Consider the following 22,812-nt stretch of genomic DNA (forward strand, 5'->3'; position numbering starts at 1 on the left):
AATACCAACTACGTAATTGCTAAAATAGAGCGGTTTTTGTCGCTGTAAGAATTTCTGTCTGTTGCTATAAGCATCGTCAATGCTGGCGTCCACAGACCTGTGTGGACTGTTACATCGAGTTTAAAAGTGTGCAGCGTGGAGAAGTGTTTTTGTGGAGAATAGCTTCCGTCCGACAATCACACAAAACTTGCCATGTGAGTGCTGCTTAACTTAGTTTGCGACATTTTTTTTGGAAAACATTCTGAAGCAGTTGAAGTATCGCAGTCGATGTATGAGGGCGAAATACCTCGATACAGGTAATTTGTCTCAACTATAAACTATATTCTCTTTATTAGTAAATAAAACTTTGGGACAAGATCGTTGATAATTGAAGACTTACTTTGCCTTGGAAAAATTGTGTACAGGGTGACTCAGCTGCCCCAACCGCTGGGATTTATGCAATCCACAACGCCTTCGAATACCATCCACAAGATTTGCACATTCTCTCGCTCACTACGCCCAAACTACCAGTCCTACAGAAAAAAAGGAAGGGGCCTTTTTGTACAAAATTTTATGTAGCTTAATTTTGTGCTGGGATAATGTTTAGTTAGAGGCCGTAGTTCTCGAATTATTCGAGAAAAACGTACGAAAGTGATGTTGAAACCCGTTTTTCTTGAATAACACGAAAACCGGGGCCTACAGAGAAAACACAGCCCAGTACAAAATTGAACTGCATTAAATTTCCTACAAATAGGTTCTGCTCTTTTTTGCTGTAGAACTAACGCTTTGCAGATAGTGAGTGAGAGAATACAAAAATGTCGCATGTGGTTTTTGAAGGTGTTACAGGTTGCATAAAAGCAATAGATAGGGGCATTTGAATTACTCTGTGTATAGAAATCAGATTCTCTTTGATTTTTTGCACTTTTGTTGTGATTTTGACTTTTGTATGTTTCTAGCCCTTTCATCCCTGTACTAAGCCGGATGAAACAATATAGAAGTTACGACTTCCATGCAAACAGAACCCACAATCTATGAGAGTTCCCAAATCCAACTGCGATTCACTGAATCGTTTTGAAACTTTCCTTTCAGTATCATTCGAAAGTGTACAAAAAGTGGTTTTATTCATCATATGGCCCATAATTCTGATGAAGCGCTTGGTTGACACCGTAAGAATGATGACACTTTCTCTCTCCCTTTAGCGTTCAGCTCTGAGGGTTTGCAGCCACAATAATAAAAGAAGCCGCCTTAGCTGAAAGCGTACAGTTCTGGAGAGTTTTCAAGAGATTTGGTGCAGTAATACTAGCAAAGCGACCGGAGCGACAGTTTCAGGCGACACTGGGCGTCTTCCATTCTAACAATTAGAATGGTGGTAACACTGACGACGCCATATTGAAATGCAACAATATGTTTTTATTTAGTGTTAACGATAGTAAACAATCATCACGCACAGTTGTCCGCAGCTCTTGGTCTTGCGGTAGCGTTCTCGCTTCCCGCGCACGGGGTCCCGGGTTCGATTGCCGGCGGGGTCAGGGATTTTCTCTGCCTCGTGATGACTGGGTGTTGTGTGTTCTTCATCATCATTTAATCATCAATGACACTCAAAGACGCCGAAGTGGATTCAGCTGAAAAGAACTTGCAATACGGCGGCCGAATTTCCCCGCATGGGGCCTCCCGGCTAACAATGCCATACGATCATTGTCATTATCACGCAAAGTTTATGTTCGTCATTGCATTTGATTTGCAATATACATATTTATGCCAAAATAGCGAATCATAGGCAGATCTCAACGCCACTCCCACCACTGAGGACGTTTCGTCTCAATAAAACAACTTGTGTGCAATGACGAAAAATGCACAGACGGTACTAAAATCAATAAAATGCCTATACAGCAACTACGAAATCACGGCCACGGAAATGAAGCATTTAAAACTTTTATTATGTAATTTATGTGGACAACATTGCTTACCTCCGTCGCACTGAGACTTGAAGTAAGCTAGTGGAGTATCGTCATGCAGTCTGTGTAAGGAAAAGCACAATCTGTTTTACGGTTTGCCTCATTTAAATCTGTTAGTTCAACTTACGCTTATACCAAGATTTCGTAGCGCCATAGACACAGGACGTGATATCCTGCTGTACCTTTAGAAATTTGTACCCCAATTAAAAGCTCATTTTATTAATCACTCCTTTTATTAACTATTGGGACATCTTGAGTCTGGATTGGCGAGTTATTTGTATATTTCGTAGATAATAATCGTGACTAATCGCAATTGATTTGACTGGTTTACAAACAATACATCTTTTTTCTGTGAAAACATGGCCACAAGTTGACCATTTACATAATTGGACATCTACTTAATAAGATCGGGAAAATGAGGTCCTACCAGAAAATAATGTGTTGTAGGAGTACTGGTCAAGAAGAAATGATCCCATTTTTCTTCCTAGCATTGTATTTGTGGCTGCTGCTACTATTTTGAAACTGCGACTTGTTCTTCATAGCAAACTCCATAAGAGACTAAATGTGTTACGTGGGCTCTTGCTACAAACTCCATAAGAGAATAAATGTGTTACGTGGGCTCTTGCTAGTATGCCAATTTTTTAAGGAGTTGCGTGTGTCAAGGTCTACGCCTAAATATACATGATTATTCTGTAAATCACACTTAAGTGCCTGGCAGAGGTTTTATCGAACTACCTTCACACTAATTCTCTATTACTCCACCCTCGAACAGTGCCTGGAGAAACGAACCACCTATATCTTTCCGTGCGAGCTCTGATTTCCTTATTTTATTAGGATAAACGTTTCTTCCTATGTAGGTCGGCATAAACAAAGTATTTTCGCATTCGGAGGAGGAAGTTGGTGACCGAAACGTCGCGAGAAGATCCTCCCGCAACGAAACACGCCTTTCTTCTTAGAGTTCTACCAATAAAACGCAGTCTTTGGTTTGCCTTCCCCACAACACTTTCTACGTGTTCTTTCCAATTTAAGTTGTTCGTAACTGTAATTCCTAGGAATTTACTCGAATTTACGGCCTGTAGATTTGATCGATTTACCGTACAACCGAAGTTTAACGGACTCCTTTTAGCACTCGTGTGGATGACCTCAAATTTTTCGTTATTTAGGATCAATTGCCAATTTTCGCACTATACGGATATCTTACCTAAATCGTTTTGCAGTTGGTTTTGATCTTCTGATGACTTTACCAGACGATAAATGCCAACATCATCTGCAAACAACCTAAGACGCCTGCTCAGATCGTCTCCTAAATCGTTTATTTAGATAAGGAACAGCAGAAGGCCTATAACACTGCCTTGAGGAACGCCATAAATTATTCCCACATATTATCTTTACATAACATTTCCATGTAATGAATGCTTTATGTCTGTGTGTAGAGTTATTCTAGAAAATTATTTCATATAACGCTAACGCAAGGAAATGCATGCAAAGTAAGATAGCTTTCTGATGCTTTGATCACCCAAGACAGCTGTCATATCTAGAGGTAATCAGGCATTTGGTACGAACTACTGTTTGTGATTTCCAGTTCATGTCTTTATCAGTAGCCAGGAGTTTTCAACATTCAGATTTACAAATTTTCTTTCTCCATACTCTGTTGTCATTGATGATAATGTATTCTGTCGTTTACGGAATTAAAAGAACAAAGATTTTCTTTCTAAGTGAAGTGATGGACAAAGCATCGCGCACCTATCAATGATTTTTCTAAATACTTCACTTGTTGTTGATTCTGTTGTTGCATCTCAGCTAGTGCGTCATCCTGCTTTGCCAGTGCAATAAGGAAGTTCTTTTCTGTATATGGTAAGAATCCGCAGTTCGTGGTCTCGCGGTAGCGTTCTCGCTTCCCGAGCACGGGGTCCCGGATTTCCCGGCGGGGTCAGGGATTTTCACCTCCCCCGAGATGACTGGGTGTTGTTGTGTCGTCTGCATCATCGTAATTCATCTCCATTACGGTCGGAAGAGGGCAACGGCAAACCACCTCCATTAGTAGCTTGCCTAGTAAGGTGGTGCGGATCTCCTGCATCGTTCCCCCTACGCTCTGTCAAGAAGCACAGGACCATATTGCCATGTGCTAAGAACTGAAGCAGTTCGAGTACTCAACCTTGTGGAACAACAGTACAGCTTGTCTCCACTCTGAAAAATATTCATCTTGAAAACTGCATAAGCCATCCGTCACAACCAGTTTACTTCCTCTCAGAATATTGCATTGTGAGCGGAGGAAACTATGTTTACTTTAAATAAACCCCTTTCCATTACCAAGCTGCCTTAAGTGGTAAGCATTAGACTGAAATACGCTACTGGAAAATTAAAACTATACCCTTTGGAAGATGCGACGGAAGAATATCACATATGAATGGCACAAATACAAGGCAGAATGGGCACCAATTTAAAGCACTGCGAAGTAGAAGTAGCAAGAATTACGCGCTGAGCATAAAAACACTTGCTGAAAGAGAGGTTGTTATTTACAGCGTTCAAGTGGTAAAGTAAACAATATAGACGTGCACGGACGTCGTCGGCGAATAAAATTTGTGCTTTTAACTGAATTTCAGAGAGCTTATGCTGTGGCTATGGAGAGATCGTTTGGTGCTCCGATATACTGCCCGCTGGACGTGAGATGTCACCTATGTATCGGTGTAAGAAAAGAACTCGTGCTCTTATTCCTGGTCTTGATGACGGCAGCATGAGGATCTATGACTTGGACGCCGTCAGATGACCAGCCGGTGTTGATGGCACCACGACTGCAGTTAAATTACCGAGAACTAGAAGGAACCGCGTCCTTGACTAAGAATAGAATGTCGTTTGCCAAGATTTTTTCTCGGCTCATCATCGTCGAGTACTAATGAAAAGACTTGAAATAGCAAAATGAAGGGATTAAACATCGATGCTGATTAATACGGAATAGATTAAGAAATCCTAGAATACAGACGTTGTAAGACGTGTATATTTCTATTGTCTATTGTCAAACCGCAATTTATGAAAGATGTTTATATTTTATTAATAGGATTAAGTAGGAATAATTAATATTTGTCATGTTGGAAATAATTGCGGTAGCAGGGAATGTTTGCACCAAAGTATTGTTGGCAGGAGAGACCGCACATTGATATAATTTTAAAAAGGGCGGGAGAGACCGCGTATGGATGTTGTTGTTGTTGTGGTCTTCAGTACTGAGACTGGTTTGATGCAGCTCTCCATGCTACTCTATCCTGTGCAAGCTTCTTCATTTCCCAGTACCTACTGCAGCCTACATCCTTCTGAATCTGTTTAGAGTATTCATCTCTTCGTCTCCCTCTACGATTTTTACCCTCCGCGCTGCCCTCCAATACTAAATTGGTGATCCCTCGATGTCTCAGAATATGTCCTACCAACCGATCCCTTCTTCTAGTCAAGTTGTGCCACAAGCTCCTCTTCTCCCCAATTCTATTGACTACCTCCTCATTAGTTATGTGATCTACCCATCTAATCTTCAGCATTCTTCTATAGCACCACATTTCGAAAGCTTCTATTCTCTTCTTGTCTAAATTATTTATTGTCCACGTTTCACTTCCATACATGGCTACACTCCATACAAATACTTTCAGAAACGACTTCCTGACATTCAAATCTATACTCGATGTTAACAAATTTTTCTTCTTCAGAAACGCTTTCCTTGCCATTGCCAGTCTACATTTTATATCCTCTCTACTTCGACCATCATCAGTTATTTTGCTCCCCAAATAGCAAAACCCCTTTACTACTTTAAGTGTGTCATTTCCTAATCTAATTCTCTCAGCATCACCCGACTTAATTCGACTACATTCCATTATCCTCGTTTTGCTTTTGTTGATGTTCATCTTATATCCTCCTTTCAAGTCACTGTCCATTCCGTTCAACTGCTCTTCCAAGTCCTTTGCTGTCTCTGACAGAATTACAATGTCATCGGCGAACCTCAAAGTTTTTATTTCTTCTCCATGGATTTTAATACCTACTCCGAACTTTTCTTTTGTTTCCTTTATTGCTTGCTCAATATACAGATTGAATAACATCGGGGATAGGCTACAACCCTGTTGTAAGAGGTATGTGCTGCCTGCGATATGTTAGCTATAAGAGAATCTGAGACCAAATAGCAGTGTTGACTGCAGTACGAACTGTGTAGTAGTAGCAGTAAGTCTTTGCTAGCGAGCAGTCGCCTGTCTGCGCTTGTCAGTCCTGTCAGGTGTATCATGTTGGCTGGGCCGGTCGCGGTGCAGCGATGCCGGAGCCTGAGTATTATTGTATAAGGTAAAAAAGCAGCTTCGCGCTAGTAATATTATGTAAACTCACATGTAAATCTTTTAAAAATGTCCTAATAATAATCTTTGTCTAATTTCTAACAAGCATTCATTTCAATTTAAAGAATTTAATATATATATTTTTTAATGCATTATCTTTCCGATTGTTGCAAAAGAAAAATCATTTGCTTCCTTTCATAAATAACAAATGTATAGGCCAGCATTGCACAGAGCTGTGCCGGAAAAGAGCTATTGTAAGAGCAGATAGTTGCCGACTTTATCGAGGTGAGAATTTTTGCTTTTTATTCAGAATGATGTTACAGGGCCATGACGCAGCACTACTGTCGTCCAAATTTTACCAGGTTACTGAATTTATTTTTTATTACTAGGTTTAGGAATTTTTCTGTTTCGAGCTTGTATTAAATGAGAAAAGAATTTTGTGGTTACATTAAATGGTAACCAATTTTGTTCAGAGGTTACACAAAAATTAGAATCATTAACCAAATAAATTTAAAAATTATTTCGTGTGGGGAGGTTACACTGTCTCACTCCTTTCCCAACCACTGCTTCCCTTTCATACCCCTCGACTCTTATAACTGCCATCTGCTTTCTGTACAAATTGTAAATAGCCTTTCGCTCCCTGTATTTTACCCCTGCCACCTTCAGTATTTGAAAGAGAGTATTCCAATCAACATTGTCAAAAGCTTTCTCCAAGTCTACAAATGCTAGAAACGTAGGTTTGCCTTTCCTTAATCTTTCTTCTAAGATAAGTCGTAGGGTCAGTATTGTCTCACGTGTTCCATCATTTCTACGGAATCCAAACTGATCTTCCCCGAGGTCGGTTTTTATCAGTTTTTCCATTCGTCTGCAAAGAATTCGCGTTAGTATTTTGCAGCTGTGGCTTGTTAAACTGATAGTTCGGTAATTTTCACATCTATCAACACCTGCTTTCTTTGGGATTGGAATTATTATATTCTTCTTGAAGTCTGACGGTATTTCGCCTGTCTCATACATCTTGCTCACCAGATGGTAGAGTTTTGTCAGGACTGGCTCTCTCAAGGCTGTCAGTAGTTCTGATGGAATGTTGTCTACTCCGGGGGTCTTGTTTCGACTCAGGTCTTTCAGTGCTCTGTCAAACTCTTCACACAGTATCATATCTCCCATTTCATCTTCATCTACCTCGTCTTCCATTTCCATAATATTGTCCTCAAGGAAGTCGCTCTTGTATAGACCCTCTATATACTCCTTCCACCTTTCTGCTTTCCCTTCTTTGCTTAGAATTGGGTTTCCATCAAAGCTCTTGATATTCATGCAAGTGGTTCTCCTTTCTCCAAAGGTCTCTTTAATTTTCCTGTAAGCAGTATCTATCTTACCCCTAGTGAGATAAGCCTCTACATCCTTACATTTGTCCTCCAGCCATCATTGCTTAACCATTTTGCACTTCCTGTCGATCTCATTTTTGAGACGTTTGTATTCATTTTTGCCTGCTTCATTTACTGCATTTTTATATTTTCTCCTTTCATCAATTAAATTCAATATTTCTTCTGTTACCCAAGGGTTTCTACTAGCCCTCGTCTTTTTACCTATTTGATCCTCTGCTGCCTTCACTATTTCATCCCTCAAAGCTACCCATTCTTCTTCTACTGTATTTCTTCCCCCCATTCCTGTCAATTGTTCCCTTATGCTCTCCCTGAAACTCTGTACAACCTCTGGTTCTTTAAGTTTATCCAGGTCCCATCTCCTTACATTCCCACCTTTTTGCAGTTTCTTCAGTTTTAATCTACAGTTCATAACCAATAGATTGTGGTTAGAGTCCACATGTGCCCCTGTAAATGTCTTACAATTTAAAACCTGGTTCCTAAATCTCTGTCTTACCATTATATAATCTATCTGATACCTTTTAGTATCTCCAGGGTTCTTCCATGTATACAACCTTCTTTCATGATTCTTGAACCAAGTGTTGGCTATGATTAAGTTATGCTCTGCACAAAATTCTACCAGGTGGCTTCCTCTTTCATTTCTTAGCCCCAATCCATATTCACCTACTATGTTTCCTTCTCTCCCTTTTCCTACTGAGGAATTCCAGTCACCCGTGACTATTAAATTTTCGTCTCCCTTCACTACCTGAATAATTTCTTTTATCTCATCATACATTTCATCAATTTATTCGTCATCTGCAGAGCTAGTTGACATATAAAGTTGTACTACTGTAGTAGGCGTGGACTTTGTGTCTATCTTGGCCACAATAATGCGTTCACTATGCTGTTTGTAGTAGCTTACCTGTACTCCTATTTTTTATTCATTATTAAACCTACACCTGCTTTACCCCTATTTGATTTTGTATTTATGACCCTGTATTCACCTGACCAAAAGTCTTGTTCCTCCTGCCACCGAACTTCACTAACTCCCACTATATCTAACTTTAACCTATCGATTTCCCTTTTCAAATTTTCTAACCTACCTACCCGATTAAGAGATCTGACATTCCACGCTCCGATCCGTAGAACGCCAGTTTTCTTTCTCCTGATAACGACGTCCTCTTGAGTAGTCCCCGCCCGGAGATCCGAATGGGGGACTATTTTACCTCCGAAATATTTTACCCAAGAGGACGCCATCATCATTTAATCATACAGCAAAGCTGGATGCCCTCGGGAAAAATTACGGCTGTAGTTTCCCCTTGCTTTCAGCCGTTCGCAGTACCAGAACAGCAAGCCCATTTTGGTTAGTTTTACAGGGCCAGATCAGTCAATCATCCAGACTGTTGCCCCTGCAACTACTGAAAAGGCTGCTGCCCCTCTTCAGGAACCACACGTCTGTCTGGCCTATCAACAGGTACCCCTCCGTTGTGATTGCACCTATCTGTATCGTTGAGGCACGCAAGCCTCCCCACCAACGGCAAGGTCCATGGTTCATGGGGAGGCGCGTATGGATACATTTTAAGAAAAGAGCGGGAAAAACCGCGCATTGATACATTTTGTAATGGTAGCAGGGATTGTCTGCACCAGAAATCATTGTTGGCGGGAGAGACCGCACTTTAGCGTTCGTAGGAAGTCAGTAGAAAGCGAGACGTGAAGCGAGTCGGTAGCAGGTCTGTAGCGAGAGGTTGAGAAGAGCGGTATGTCTGCCAGCCACCAGCTATGATTTAAAAGAGATTAGAAACGGATGTACAGAGACAGCAGCTAACTATTATCATAAGAGGGACTAATATTATTGAATTATTTTTTTGAGAACCTCAAGACTACTGAAGGTATGTTTGCGCAATGCTAGTTGTAAGATTATTGTAAAAAGTCCCATTTGAACGTTTGTAAAATCATTTCATTCAGAATATAATTAATTTTTGCCAGCAATATTGCATTACTGATTATAATCCAACCCAAAAACCATCAACGTAAAACTTTGCAAAATTTTATTGTTGTCAAGAAAAAGTTTAACTATGAATTACGTAACTTTAGTCAAATTAATTAAAGAATAACGACAGCTTTGCTATTAAAGAATAACGTCAGCTTCGGTAATAAATACAGCCACGTATTATGACAGCCCACCAGCAGCTAATAGAGTATAGTAAAACAGAGTAAGTGTATTCCTGTCGCAGTTCGATGTAGCAGTCAGATGGCGATCCAGTAACAGTAAAAAAAAGTTAAGGAACAGTTTTGGGTTGTTGCAGGTAACGACTGAGGGCCACGACGGCGACACATTCCATCTTTCGTCGAAATAATCAGAAAATAACTTTTAATAAGCAGCATTTAAATCTGTATGCGAAGATTGAGAAAGAGAATTAATTTCAAAGGGAAGATTTCAATTGTTATTATCAAGCAAGAGATAGAAATCCTCAGGGAAGGTTTCATAGGTGATTGTAGAAGGGAAGGTTGTGTAACAGAGATATAGAGGAGACGGGAGGGTTTCAACGTCACTAAGACAAAGCGCAGCAACATGTACTTCAGTTGCCCATACAACATGTGCTCGTTTTACGTAGCTCTGGGATTACGAGTACACTGTGGTACGTCTCAGATAACAGGTTCCGGAAATATTGCTTATTTCTTATCGTTCACGAATACGGAAAACTTTTTTGCTGAATATGTCCAAAATTTCTCTTAACAGACTGAGCAACATGACACAAAAACAAAGCCATACCATCTGTGGCATCGCGGCTGCAGAAGTGATCGCCTCTCGGTGCGGTGTGGAATGGCGACCTCGACCCAGCTGCCCGTAACCTCGCACCGCTGCGACTGCAGACAAAAGAAACGCAAAGTGAATCCTGAAACAGCCAGACAAACATCAAGGACAGTTCAGCTTCACTGGAAATGTGGAAGGCTGGACGCAATGGATTTGTGTTGGGAAGCAAGCGAGCATAAAGAACACCACGAGAAATTGAAGTGAAACAGCGAGGCGCGAAACTGAGACTCTCAGATACTACCCTTCACCAAATTTTTAGGGAAATCTCGCGCTCTCTCAACGTGCCAACCCGATGGCAAAATTTTTCTTCCTTACCCAGTACCAGTCGTCTTTAGCATGTTAAATATTCCCTAATGCCCTGACGCTGAATTCGTATATATATTAGTGACAATCTCAATCGTGTACACTGTATAACAGTATACTCACTTTTTTTTTCGAAGTACATATACAATTTCAATCTCCCACTATTCTCCTGCACATGCCTAGTGAATTCAGTGGGTATGGGTTCACCTCCACTGCACTCTCCACCCCATCAGCAACGAAATCCACAACTGTACGCAACTTCTTTGCCATGACAAAACTATTCTACCTGATATACAAGATATGAGAAAAATGTAGTAATTACAGGGTGACAATAATTGAACTACATGAGAAAAACGTAAATTAGTTACAAACTACAGCGTGCACGCACTTTATTCGATATATAAACGTCATTACAGATATTCGAATTTAGGTTATGACATGTTAGATATGCCTGCCATCACTGGCGATGATGTGGCGCAGACGAATAGCGAAATTCTGCATGATCCGCGGAAGTTCGGAACATCGATGCTGTCGATGACCTCCTGGATGGCTGTTCTCAGCTCGGCAGAGGTTATAGGGTTACTGCTGTACACCTTGTCTTTAATATAGCCCCACAAAAAGGAGTCGCATGTATTCAGATTCGGAGAATATGGCGGCCAATCGAGGCCAATGCCAGTCGCCTCTGGGTATCCCAGAGCCAAAATGCGGTCCCCAGAGTGCTCCTCCAGGACATCAAACACTCTCCTGCTTCGATGGGATCGAGTTCCGCCTTGTATGAGCCACATATTGTCAAAATCAGGGTCACTTTGGATAATGGGGATGAATTAATCTTCCAAAACCTTCACGTACCCTTCGGTACTCACCGTGCCATCAAGGAATATCGCACCGATTATTCCGTGACTGGACATTGTACACCACACAGCGACCCGTTGGGAGTGAAGAGACTTCTCGATCGCGAAATGCGGATTCTCAGTCCCCCAGATGCACCAGTTTTGCTTATTGACGAACCCATTCAAATGAAAGTGGCTTCGCCGCTAAACCAAACCATGTATGAGCACACTAATTCCCATCATGCTACGCCGTGCAGTTTGAACGTCCCAACGCAAACTGTTCAGAAGTTATGACGATTTTATTTCGCATAGTTCAATAATTGTGACCCCGTACACTCACATAGAAGATAGATGATGATAGGTGTGAGTACTACAAAACCGCCAGTTTCATAAGTAATGGTTGCAAAATTCTGACCAGAATTATTTACAGAAGAATGGAAGAACTGTTAGTAGCTGACGTCGGGGAAGATCAGTTTGGGTACCGAAGGAAAGTGCAAAGCCGTAGTGAAAAGTAATGCCTCCGAACTTTTATATGTAAAGGCCCTTCAAGTTTTTTAAATAAAAGAAACATTATTAACACTCTACATTTTTAGTCTTCGTGTCTACATAATTATTTCTCCGCATAGCTACCCGGGCGCCAAACCCATTTCTCCCGAGGGACTACTTTGTTGATACGCCACTGTAGAATGTTTGACTATGTTGACGAAGGCACAACGTCTCCTCTGCTTGCACAACTTCATCACTATCAAAATTAAATCTTCGAAGGTGCTTTTTAAGTTTTGGAAACAGATGAAAATCGGGTGGAGAATGATCGGTGACAAAGTATGATAGGACCGTTACCGTTTGCAATACATATAAACGATCTAGTAGAAAGCGTCGAATTCTCTTTAAGACTGTTCACAGTGATGCCGTTGTTCATAACAAGGTAGCAGCTCCTGAAGACAGTACTGATTTGCAGAATGCCCTGCAGAGGATTGGAGAATGTTGCAGGTCCTGGCAGTTGACACTGAACGTAAACAAACGTAAAACATTGCGGATAACAGGAAAAGAAAGCGCTCCTGTAGGACTACAATATTGATAACAAACTTCTAGAAGCCGCATCTACCGTAAAATATCTAGGGAAACTATTCGCAGCGACCGTAAGTGGAAAGACCACCTAAAACAAATAGCTTGAAAAGCAGATGCCAGAGTGAGAGTCATGGAAAGAATCTTAAGGAAATGTAACTCTTCCACAAAGATGTGGCTTACAAGGGGTGGCTCGACCGACTCGTATTATTATCAATCTGGGACCCTTACCAGGTAGGACTCTGCTGCCTCTAGATCACGGAGGCCTGGTTTCGATTCCAGGCCGGGTCGGGGATTTTCTACGCCTGTGGACTGGGTGTTTGTGTTGTCCTCGTCATCTCATCCTCATTTGGGAATTGCCGAGAACGGAAATGGAAAGATTAGGAACTTGTACGGACGCTGATGACCACGATGTTGAGCGCCTCACAAGAAACATCATGACGAACCCAAGGTGTCGGATTGTTGCGGATGTCGCAGAGCTCGTGTGTGGTCTGGAATTGTCATGCTGAAGAAGAGGGTGCTGCATGTGTAGACGAACTCTTCGAATTCGAAACTCGATCACAGCATCTGACGCACCGACATATTTACGTTACACAGCACTATGTTACTCGTTGCAATTCGGAGCCCTCTGGCGGCAAAGCGTTGCATATATGTAGACATGAAAAATGAAGATGTAGAATGTTAATAACGTTTGTAAAGCAATACTGACCTTACAACTTATCTCAGAGTGAAGGAAGGCAAACCTATGTTTATAGCCTTTGTACACTTAGAGTAAGCTTTTCCAAATGTTGACTGAAATACACTCTTCGAAATTCAGAATGTAGCGGAGTAAAACGCAAGGAGGGAAACGTTGTTCAGAGCTTTGTATACAGCTTCTACAGAAACCAGGCAGCAATTACAAGACTCGAAGGGCATGAAGGGTAAGCAGTGGCTGAGGAGCGACTGAGAAGGTTTCAAGCCTATCCCCTATGTTAATCAGTCTATACACTGAACAAGCAGTAAAGAAAACCAAAGAAAAAATTGGAGAAAGAATTTTAAACTTCAAGAAGAAGAAATAAAAATTTTGAGGTGCTGAAAATAGTAAATGAATTTTGCTTTCTGGACAGCAAAATAGCTGATGCAAACAAATGTAGAGAGAACATAAAATACTGGCTGACAATAGTAAGAAAATCATTTCTGCACATGAGAAATTCGTTGACATCTAATGTTAATTTACGTAATAGAAAATATTTTCTGAAGATGTTTGTCTGGAGAGCAGCCTTCATGGCAGTAAAAAATACACCATAAACAGATCAAAGAAGCAGAAAATAAAAGCTGTTGAAATGTGGTGCTGTAGTAGGATGCAGGAAGTTAGATGAGTGGTCTGGATAACTGATGACGATGTATATTGATCCGATTTAGGGACAAAAGAAATTTATGGCACAACTTGAAAGGGTAGAGTACCGCCCGACATTGAAAATAGGTACAACATACTTCATTATTCTTGTCTGAACAACATATTTTTTCTAATAATAACTCAGTTTCAATTAATACAGCCAAGCCGGATACCAGTGTGGGAAAGAATGACAATTTATTTATTTAATTGATCACATGTGCACTCCCACAAAATAAATCCCTACATCCAGTTTGGTGAGATCTGTGAAATGAATGAATGTATGGTCGTCTGCTAACCGCAGATAGTGAATGTGAGCATATGATCATTTTTGAGACGATCCTTTGGCCACTTTTGGTGGAACCAAAGAGATGAAACTTACCAGAGCTTTGAGCGCCTGAAATGTGGCTGACCAATACGGTAGCATGGTCTTCCCCCACCTCGACAGAGATGCGAGATGACCTGAAGAACGGCCATGTTTCAGCACTCTGCCGCCTGATCTTGTGGTGTTAAGACCTGTTTTAGTTGTGCTCCGTAATGACGAAAGAGTGGAGACATGGTATGCATGTGGAATATTTAAGAGTAGTTTGAAATAATACGAGGGCCGTTCAGAAAGTAACCTCCGGTTGATTTAAAAAAATACACCAAGTTAAATAAAAATATTTTAATATATACATCTTACAACTACATCTTTGCACTATTTTTCTACATAGTCTCCATAGCGATTGAGGCACTTATCATATCTCTTCACAAGCTTTGAAATTCCTTCTGCATAAAAATCACCCGCTTGTGCCTGGAACCAGCCTGTGACCGCATCTTTGAGCTCTTCGTCGTCATCAAACCGCTGTGACCCGAGCCATTTCTTCAAATGCATGAAGAGGTGATAATCACTTGGCGCCAGGTCTGGGCTGTAAGGTGGATGGTTGATAACGTCCCACTTGTAGGACTCAAGAAGGGCCGTTGTTCTGCAAGCAGAGTGAGGACGGGCGTTATCGTGCAAAAAAAACGATACCGGAAGTCAGCATACCACGGCGTTTGTTCTGTATAGCCTGTCGTAACTTTTTTATTGTTTCACAGTACACGTCTTGATTAATGGTCGTACCACGTTCCATGAATTCAACCAGCAACACCCCTTTGGCATCCCAAAACACTGTTGCCATCAGTTTTCTGGCAGAAAAATCTTGCGAGGCTTTTCTTGGTTTGGTAGGCGAATTTGAATGTGCCCACATCTTTGATTGTTCTTTTGTCTCAGGGTTCACGTACTTAATCCAGGTTTCGTCACCGGTCACGATTCTGTTTAACAATGGTTCTCCTTTGTCCTCATAACGTGACAGAAAGTCTAATGCAGAGGCCATTCTTTGAGTTTTGTGGTGGTCGGTAAGAATTTTGGGCACCCATCGTGCACAGAACTTACGGTAACCCAATCTTGCCGTCACTATCTCGTACAAGAGAGTCTTAGAAATCTGTGGAAAACCAGTAGACAACTCCGACATTGAGAAACGTCGATTTTCACGAACTTTTGCATCAACTGTCTGAACGAGTTCGTCAGTCACCAATGATGGTCTACCACTCCTCTCTTCACCATGAACGTTTTCTCGTCCACTTTTAAATAAACGTACCCATTCACGGACAACTCCTTCGCTCATAACTCTTGGTCCGTACACGGCACAAAGCTCACGATGAATAGCTGCTGCAGAATACCCTTTGGCTGTAAAAAACCTTATGACAGCACGCACTTCACATTTGGCGGGGTTTTCTATTGCAGCACACATTTCAAACTGCCACAAAAACTAAACTAGCGCAGGTACGACGTTCACTCGACCACGGCTTGATGCCGACTGACCTGTTGAGTGCGTGAACACACAGATGGCGTCGCTACTCCCCCCACAACCCGCACTGTGACCAATCGGAGGCTACTTTCTTAACCGCCCTCGTAATTTCTCTATTTCAGGAACTTTTGTGGGGAGAATTAAATGCCAGGCAAGTAATATTAATGGGATTGTAGTAATCTTCGGAAGTGACCAATGGTCACAATGAAACCACATGTAGCAATAAGTTGAAATACTTCCGTGTGCTTAAGTTAAGCTGAATTACTAGCGTGTGTACAATAAGTTGAAATATTTAAGAAATAGCGTGTGTACCATAAGTTGAAATATTTAAGAAATGGCGTGTGCAGGACTTCAAATTAGAGACGAGTACTTCCACGTGGTGAGTACTGTGTGAGTCTCAAACTGTGTATGAGACAAAGGATAAAGAGAAGTACTCATCCATGGTATCAGTTGAGGACTCGCGTGTGTGATGAATATGTTCTTAATACTACTTTGCCTGATATGATTCCGTGTGACGCTAGATTCAAACTCTGAGAGAGAAGCAAGGTGAGTCGGCCGTCTATCCAGCAACGCCACTTGGCTTGCATTGCACAGGAAGACGTGCAAATATCTCCAGAGTTCATAGTAGGAAAGTAGAATTACAAAGTGGGGCAGTGTCGTGTGAAACTGAGATAAATACTAATTGAAGTGGGAAAGCTGAAAGTGATAATGTTGTGACTATTTAGTGTTTTGTATTTCATGTCGTAGTGTGGTGTATGTCATGTAATTTGGGCATGTGTGGTTTGCATGGGAGAGTAGCAAGGTAGTTTCAGAGGTAGTGGGTTATGCTTGTTCCTTCTGTACCGCTCGATCTGGAGGAAAGTTTCGTGATGATGATTGTGAGAGTCGAAGTGTGAGATATAATAAAAGATCCACCATCCTATCCAGAAAGTGCACTGTAGCGTTAAATAATTACGAGACCATAAGATAGAGAATCACCAATGTAAAGCCATGCCCACTGGGCGGAATTTCTCATGTGTTATTGTTGTAGGTTATAGAATTTGTGTGTTTAGGTTAGAGAATTTATCGGAATAAATAAGATAGTGAAAAGAAAAAGATTGGTGGACTTTTCCTTCGAATTGTATGTTGTCATAATGTCCCGAATTTATAATGTGTGCGCCATTCATATTCAGTGTGGTGGCCACGTGTTGACAAAAGCCGTTAAATAAAAAAGAAAGAAAATGTGGTATTGCCAGTGCGTAGTGTACAGTCAGAGTTCTGTAAATTACTGATAGTCAGATGCGTGTTTCCGTTGCGTATTAATCATATAGAAGGATAACTTGTAACTTAAGTGTGAGTACTAGAGTTCATGTTACTCGATAAATAAGAATGAATCCACTCGCTTGGCAGACCACTCATCTTGCAGGCCTGACTGCTTGATGCCACAGTATGAGCAAGGCATGTGGGTGCCTCTCAAACTGTCTATCTAGAACTATGGATCGGTTGATAGGACACGTCCTGAGGTGTCAAGGAATCGTCAGTTTGGTAATTGACGGGAGTATGGAGGGATAAAAATTGTGAAGGAAAGCAAGATTTAACTACAGTGGGCAAGATCAGCTGGATGTAGGTTGTTGCAGCTACGAAGAAATGAAGAGGCTTGCGCAGGATGGAGCAGTGTTGAGAGCTGCACGAAACCAGTCTTCCGACTGAGCACCACCACCACCACAACAACAACAACAACAATAATAACAACTGGACTCCAGCTCGTCAGGTGCCACCTCATTTGTCCGAGTACGATTATGTTGCCTGTATTTGCGGCAGTACTGTAACGTCAACTTTAGGTCCATGCCCGATGTTTTTGATTTATAATTTTGTGGAATATGCATTCGTGCCCAATTTTTCAATACTGGTAGTACTTTGCCCTCACAAACTTACTTACAAGATAATCGGAAAATTTCAAACATTTTCAACGTGGTTGCCTCATAATCTTTCCGAGGTTTTGGGATATTACTTGAAGTTCACAACCAGTTGTAAAACATATATTTCTCTTCGAAAAAACAGTTGTTTCACTAATATTTCATTACCAGTACGTGAAATACGATGCCTTTCGCGGACACACATCGAATGCGCAACTTTCAGATAGAGAATTCGCTTTGCACCTGTGCATTGTGCGAAGTGTGATTGCCACGAATGTTGGAGGCATGCTGACAGAAACATTAATCCCTCCCCTTTAAAACGAGTCTCGGACGTCGGTGCTATGACTATTTTTAGCAGAGTTACCCAAGTTTGAGATTACCTTGACAAAAACTGTAGTTTATTTCGGCGTGACTGCCTCTGCAAACACGAAATCTATTTTGAAGACGTTATCATGTTAAAGGGGACAAGCTGTTTAGCTAGTTTTAGAAGAAATATCGCAGTAAACTACATCCACTAGAACTGAGGTATGCGTAGTTAAACTACGTCGACGTTCGTCAACAGTATACAAGACTGCATGGGTCAATGTTGGGTTCTCACTTTATAATTTTTTGTACTGCATTGCAGGGTGAACGTTAATACTACTACATGTTCCCGACATATTGGTTTTAGAAACAGTTACTAAAAAAATTGTAAATTGCACTTGTTTCAAAGAAAATGCCTTTTTCGCTTGCTGCACAACGAAATTTTTATTTTTATTTATGCACCCAGACGCGTTTCGCCTTTTTTACAAGGCATCTTCAGTGGGTATCCTGAAATATTACATGATTTGTCAATTTTTACACATAGGTTATGGTTTCACACCTAGGTTATAGATTTAAAAACCACTTCCTTAACGATTTTTTATGAAATGGAAAGGTACTTATAGGTAACTTCTAATTCATTGCATCTAAGCAAACTGTTTTTTCTCATCTGGCAAGCAGGTGGACATCTTACAGTTCACTGTTTACGTTACACATCACTGTAACTGCTATTTCTTAATACAGAATTTCATTTGTTTTTCTAAGTGTTACCAACATTCTCAGTTTTCTGCATTCAACTGTTTTGTGTATGTGTGTGCGTGCGTGTGTGTGTGTGTGTGTGTGTGTGTGTGTGTGTGTGTATTAGAGAGGGAGAGAGATTTCTTTTTTTTAATAAAATAAAAATACAAATAAAATAAAAATTATTTTTTATTCTTAAAAATAATAATAGTAAGAATAATAATAATTATTATTATTATATTTTCCTGTATATACTTATGAGAGGAATCAGATGTGTAATCATTTGTTGGGATTTATGTCTGTTATATGATCAATCAGTGTAAACAGTGAGTTAGTCGTATTTACTTGGTCATTTAGTAGTTGTTTCTTCTCAGCCTTTGTTTTGTATATACGATAATTTTCCTGTAATGTTAGGAGATGTCCTTCATTATTTATTCTAATTATTTTCATATCTTTTGTCTTTAGTAGGTTTGTGGTTATTTTCTCTCAAATGTTCTGCAAAAGTTGAGTGGCTCGTTCCATATTTCCATGCTCTGATATGTTCTTTGTACCAGGTGTCAAATGTTCTGTTCGTTTGTCCTATATACCTTCCATCATATGTGTTGCACTGTAGTTGGTAAATTCCTGCTTTTTCGTAGATATCTGTGTTTTTTGTTATTTTTGGTATGTGCTTTTGGATTGAATTGTTTGTTTTGAATCCTATGTTTATCCCTTGTCTTTTAAAAATGTTTGTTGTTTTTATGTGTGAGTGTTAAAAAATTGTGTTTGCTTTAGTCTACGTTCGCACATTTATTTTCCCAAATGATTAGCGGGTACTGTACCAAACACCATTATCAAAACAGCATAAGATCAGAAACATAACAGTGCACAATTAAAATAGTCTTTAGGAACATTCGAAGAATGGAAGCGGGAAACGTTTCAAGTACCAGAGCTGAAATTAGTTAAGAAAATCAAGAAGCAATGTATCTTTCATTTGTATTCGAAAAACTGAGAAGGTAAGCTGATACCATAGAATTACATTGCCCACTTCGTTACAGCAAAAAAATTAACAGACAAATTAGAAAATAAATAATAATACAACGTCCTAAGTGCAATAACAGAAAAATGATAGATTCTAGGTGCCAATTAAGAATTTTTTGTTCCACGCGTCATTAATACAGAGGCAATGTGTTTTATCTGTTATAATACAAGTACAGAAATACAGCAGTAACATTTTAGTAGAGCTGTAGTCAACAAAAACCATTTCTCAATGCTTTTATTTTTTATTTCTTTGCAAGAGAATAACAAAATTAAACTCACGAATAATACGCCTCAGTGCCGACTTCTGTTTCTTACAGAACTCTGTTCTTGCTATGATATGTTGCGAAGTTTACTGCAAAACTTCCTGTGTTGTCGAGGAAGAAATGGCAACATCGTGACCAGGTCTTTCCGTTTTGCAATCGTTAAACACGGCTGGTCTTTCAGATGAAACACGGCATGGCAAACATCTACCACTGTTTTTCCTCTTTTGAAAACAATGACATTTTTCCATTCTTCTGTTTCAGCGTAAGAATATTTGAGAGAGATGAGTATGAGACACTTTGATGAAACTGCATTTTGAGATCTTACACGCCTGCGTTTAAAGTAATGTTCGAACAGCAACTTTAAAAACAGTGAAGTCAGTTGTATGGATTGGAATTACACGACTGGCTTTATGACTTTAACTGACTCAACAGACTTAGGTAAATCTTGGGGATAAAGGCCTCGCTTACCTTCCTTCTTCGTTTCTCTACAACTGTAAAATCTCTGTCGCAACTCAAAAAGCTGCGCCCATTCACCAAAATCTTGAGTGTTATTTTTTCAGACTATCCCAGGCCAAATGGAGGTGGCTTTGATGCATAGCACTTTAAGGAACTCGCATCTTCTGGTAATGAATGTATGAAACATTTCCTTCATGATTTGGCACTTGATACAAGTCTAAGAACATAAAAAAGACAGCCACTATCACTGGAAACGAGTTTATGAAAAAATTTCTCATAGAACGTTTTTCATTTCTACTCTTCATTCATGAAATATTTTTCTGTGCGATCGTTGAAGTATAGTGCGAAGTGCAACCATAAAATATAAATAGCCCTTTCTCCCTGGCATGCAGTCGCCAAATTCGCTTACCCACGTAAGTAAAAAAAAGTCTGTGCTATGCGTTCATCATTTCCTTCTTACATTCCATGTGTTATGCAATGCCTTAATATTTTCGTATATCTTTTTTAGTATGACTGTACCAAAATAACTCCGTAAACTTCTCGCGGCAGTTTGTATCTTGTTAACACATAGTATTACTTAGTAACATATTGTCACCTACTTCCGTAATCGAGTTTGGCGAATGCGCACCAGGGACATGGGGCCTCACGTTTTTTAATTTTGCTGTTCGTACCATATATTAGCTATCACGCAGAAAAATGTTTTGTAAATAAACCTAAACAATATTTTAATCGTGCACTGTTTCGTTTCTGATTGTAGATCGCTGATAATAGTACTTGGTATCGAACCCAGTACTTATTTAACAAAATAATAGTGCTGCTGTAGACTAAAGAAAACAAATTTTTCTGTTAGTTTTAATAGACATGAGTTTTAGAAACCGTCATAGTCAGAGTGTTAAAATTATTATTGTTTTAAATCTACCATAGCAGTTTCGGTCTTTAGCGTTTCTCTCGCGGAACACAACGAAAATATCGTGTTTTAGTGCATGCCAGAATGTGAAACCGTCAGACATGTAGGCCTATACATGTCATGAAAGTTTTGCTGTGTTCCACTCGAGAATGGCTAAAGGCCGAAACTGCAATAGTGGATTTTAAAAATTAATAATTTCAGTAGTCGAAGGTGACCACGGTGTCTTTTAAAAAGTTTTATTCGACTGCAAACACCACCCAAGAACAACGACTTAATGTTTGTGGTGAAGAATCACTGATCAGTTGATAAGAAACTTTATTTATTGTAAGTTATTATAACCTAAAATATTGCCTTAAAAATCCTATCATGTAAATTGCAACAATTACTACTAGTGCAGATTGTAGAAGGTATTTTCTAATAGCTAAGTTCCATTCTGTAGGGCCTTTCATAAGAAGACTATTAATAGGCAACTGTCCTGTCCAATGTCAATTGAATCTACACTAGCAGAGCAGACTGGGATTACAAGTGTAGTCAAACGAATACAAAACTACTACGTACTGTTTCCAGAAATGAACTGTGGTTGTTGTTCAGTGATAGTGGTTTTAACCATTCAGCGTCGCTATAGACACAGGGGGATAAAAAAACTAAAATTAGAAGTGCACTGTGACAGACAACTGCCGTTGGCACCATTGCGTAACAGAAACCATGAGCGATACACTATTGGCCATTGGGTAATAACGACGCGTTGTAACGTAAAGTACAACGCTTTTCCCAACAAGAAGAAAAGATACAAAAACAACGACTGCTTGCTTGAAAGTTGAACAGAGAGAGTTTCTACTTTTGTAATGCTTGGGTGCCTTTAAGTTACGCAATACAGACGCGGACTGGAGACCTACAGAAAAACTAGCAAAGCCTGTACTTCACACAATATCGAGTATTAAACCACGCGTCAAATGCTTTCAGATAGCAACCAAGTAGCTGCAGCCGCGTTGTCCCAAGAGGGTGCTCGACGAATTATGCACATCAGTTGCAGTTTTCACCCGTACGAATCAGAGCACCCCAAGTTCTGGAATGGAACGATAAACGATTTCCTTTAGCAGTCTACCCAAACAAAATTAGACAATGAAATTCTCCATACGTCCTGTCAGATGAAAAGCTATACAAGTATACAGCAGTGTCGTTACTGAATAGACAGCAACCCTAGAACAAATCACGTAAATCCTCTACACAGCTGCAATGCGACAGTACAATGTGCTTTTCCGTGACAAATATTTAATGCGCATTACTTTCCCGAAAATGAGGCGCAGGTCACAATGAGATGTTACGGTATATTGATAATTTTTACTTCTGGACCGTCTGACAGCAACTGAATAAAACACAATTTTAGTGCCATACGCGTTTCGCCTTTATTTTCTGCAAGGCATCA

At 40.1% G+C, this 22,812-nt stretch overlaps 1 protein-coding gene across 1 annotated transcript in view; it reads right to left on the minus strand.

Moving 5' to 3' along the window:
- Positions 1–22,812, minus strand: part of LOC124794852 — a 313,878-nt gene that overhangs the window by 279,225 nt on the left and 11,841 nt on the right. Inside the window, exon 2 of the mRNA XM_047258519.1 lies at positions 10,367–10,461. Within this exon, the coding sequence (XP_047114475.1) occupies positions 10,367–10,378 (12 nt within the window). The 5' untranslated portion in view covers positions 10,379–10,461. The remainder of the gene's footprint in view (positions 1–10,366; positions 10,462–22,812) is intronic.

This window comes from Schistocerca piceifrons, chromosome 4 (assembly GCF_021461385.2).
Source record: "Schistocerca piceifrons isolate TAMUIC-IGC-003096 chromosome 4, iqSchPice1.1, whole genome shotgun sequence".
NCBI classification, from domain to species: domain Eukaryota; kingdom Metazoa; phylum Arthropoda; class Insecta; order Orthoptera; family Acrididae; genus Schistocerca; species Schistocerca piceifrons.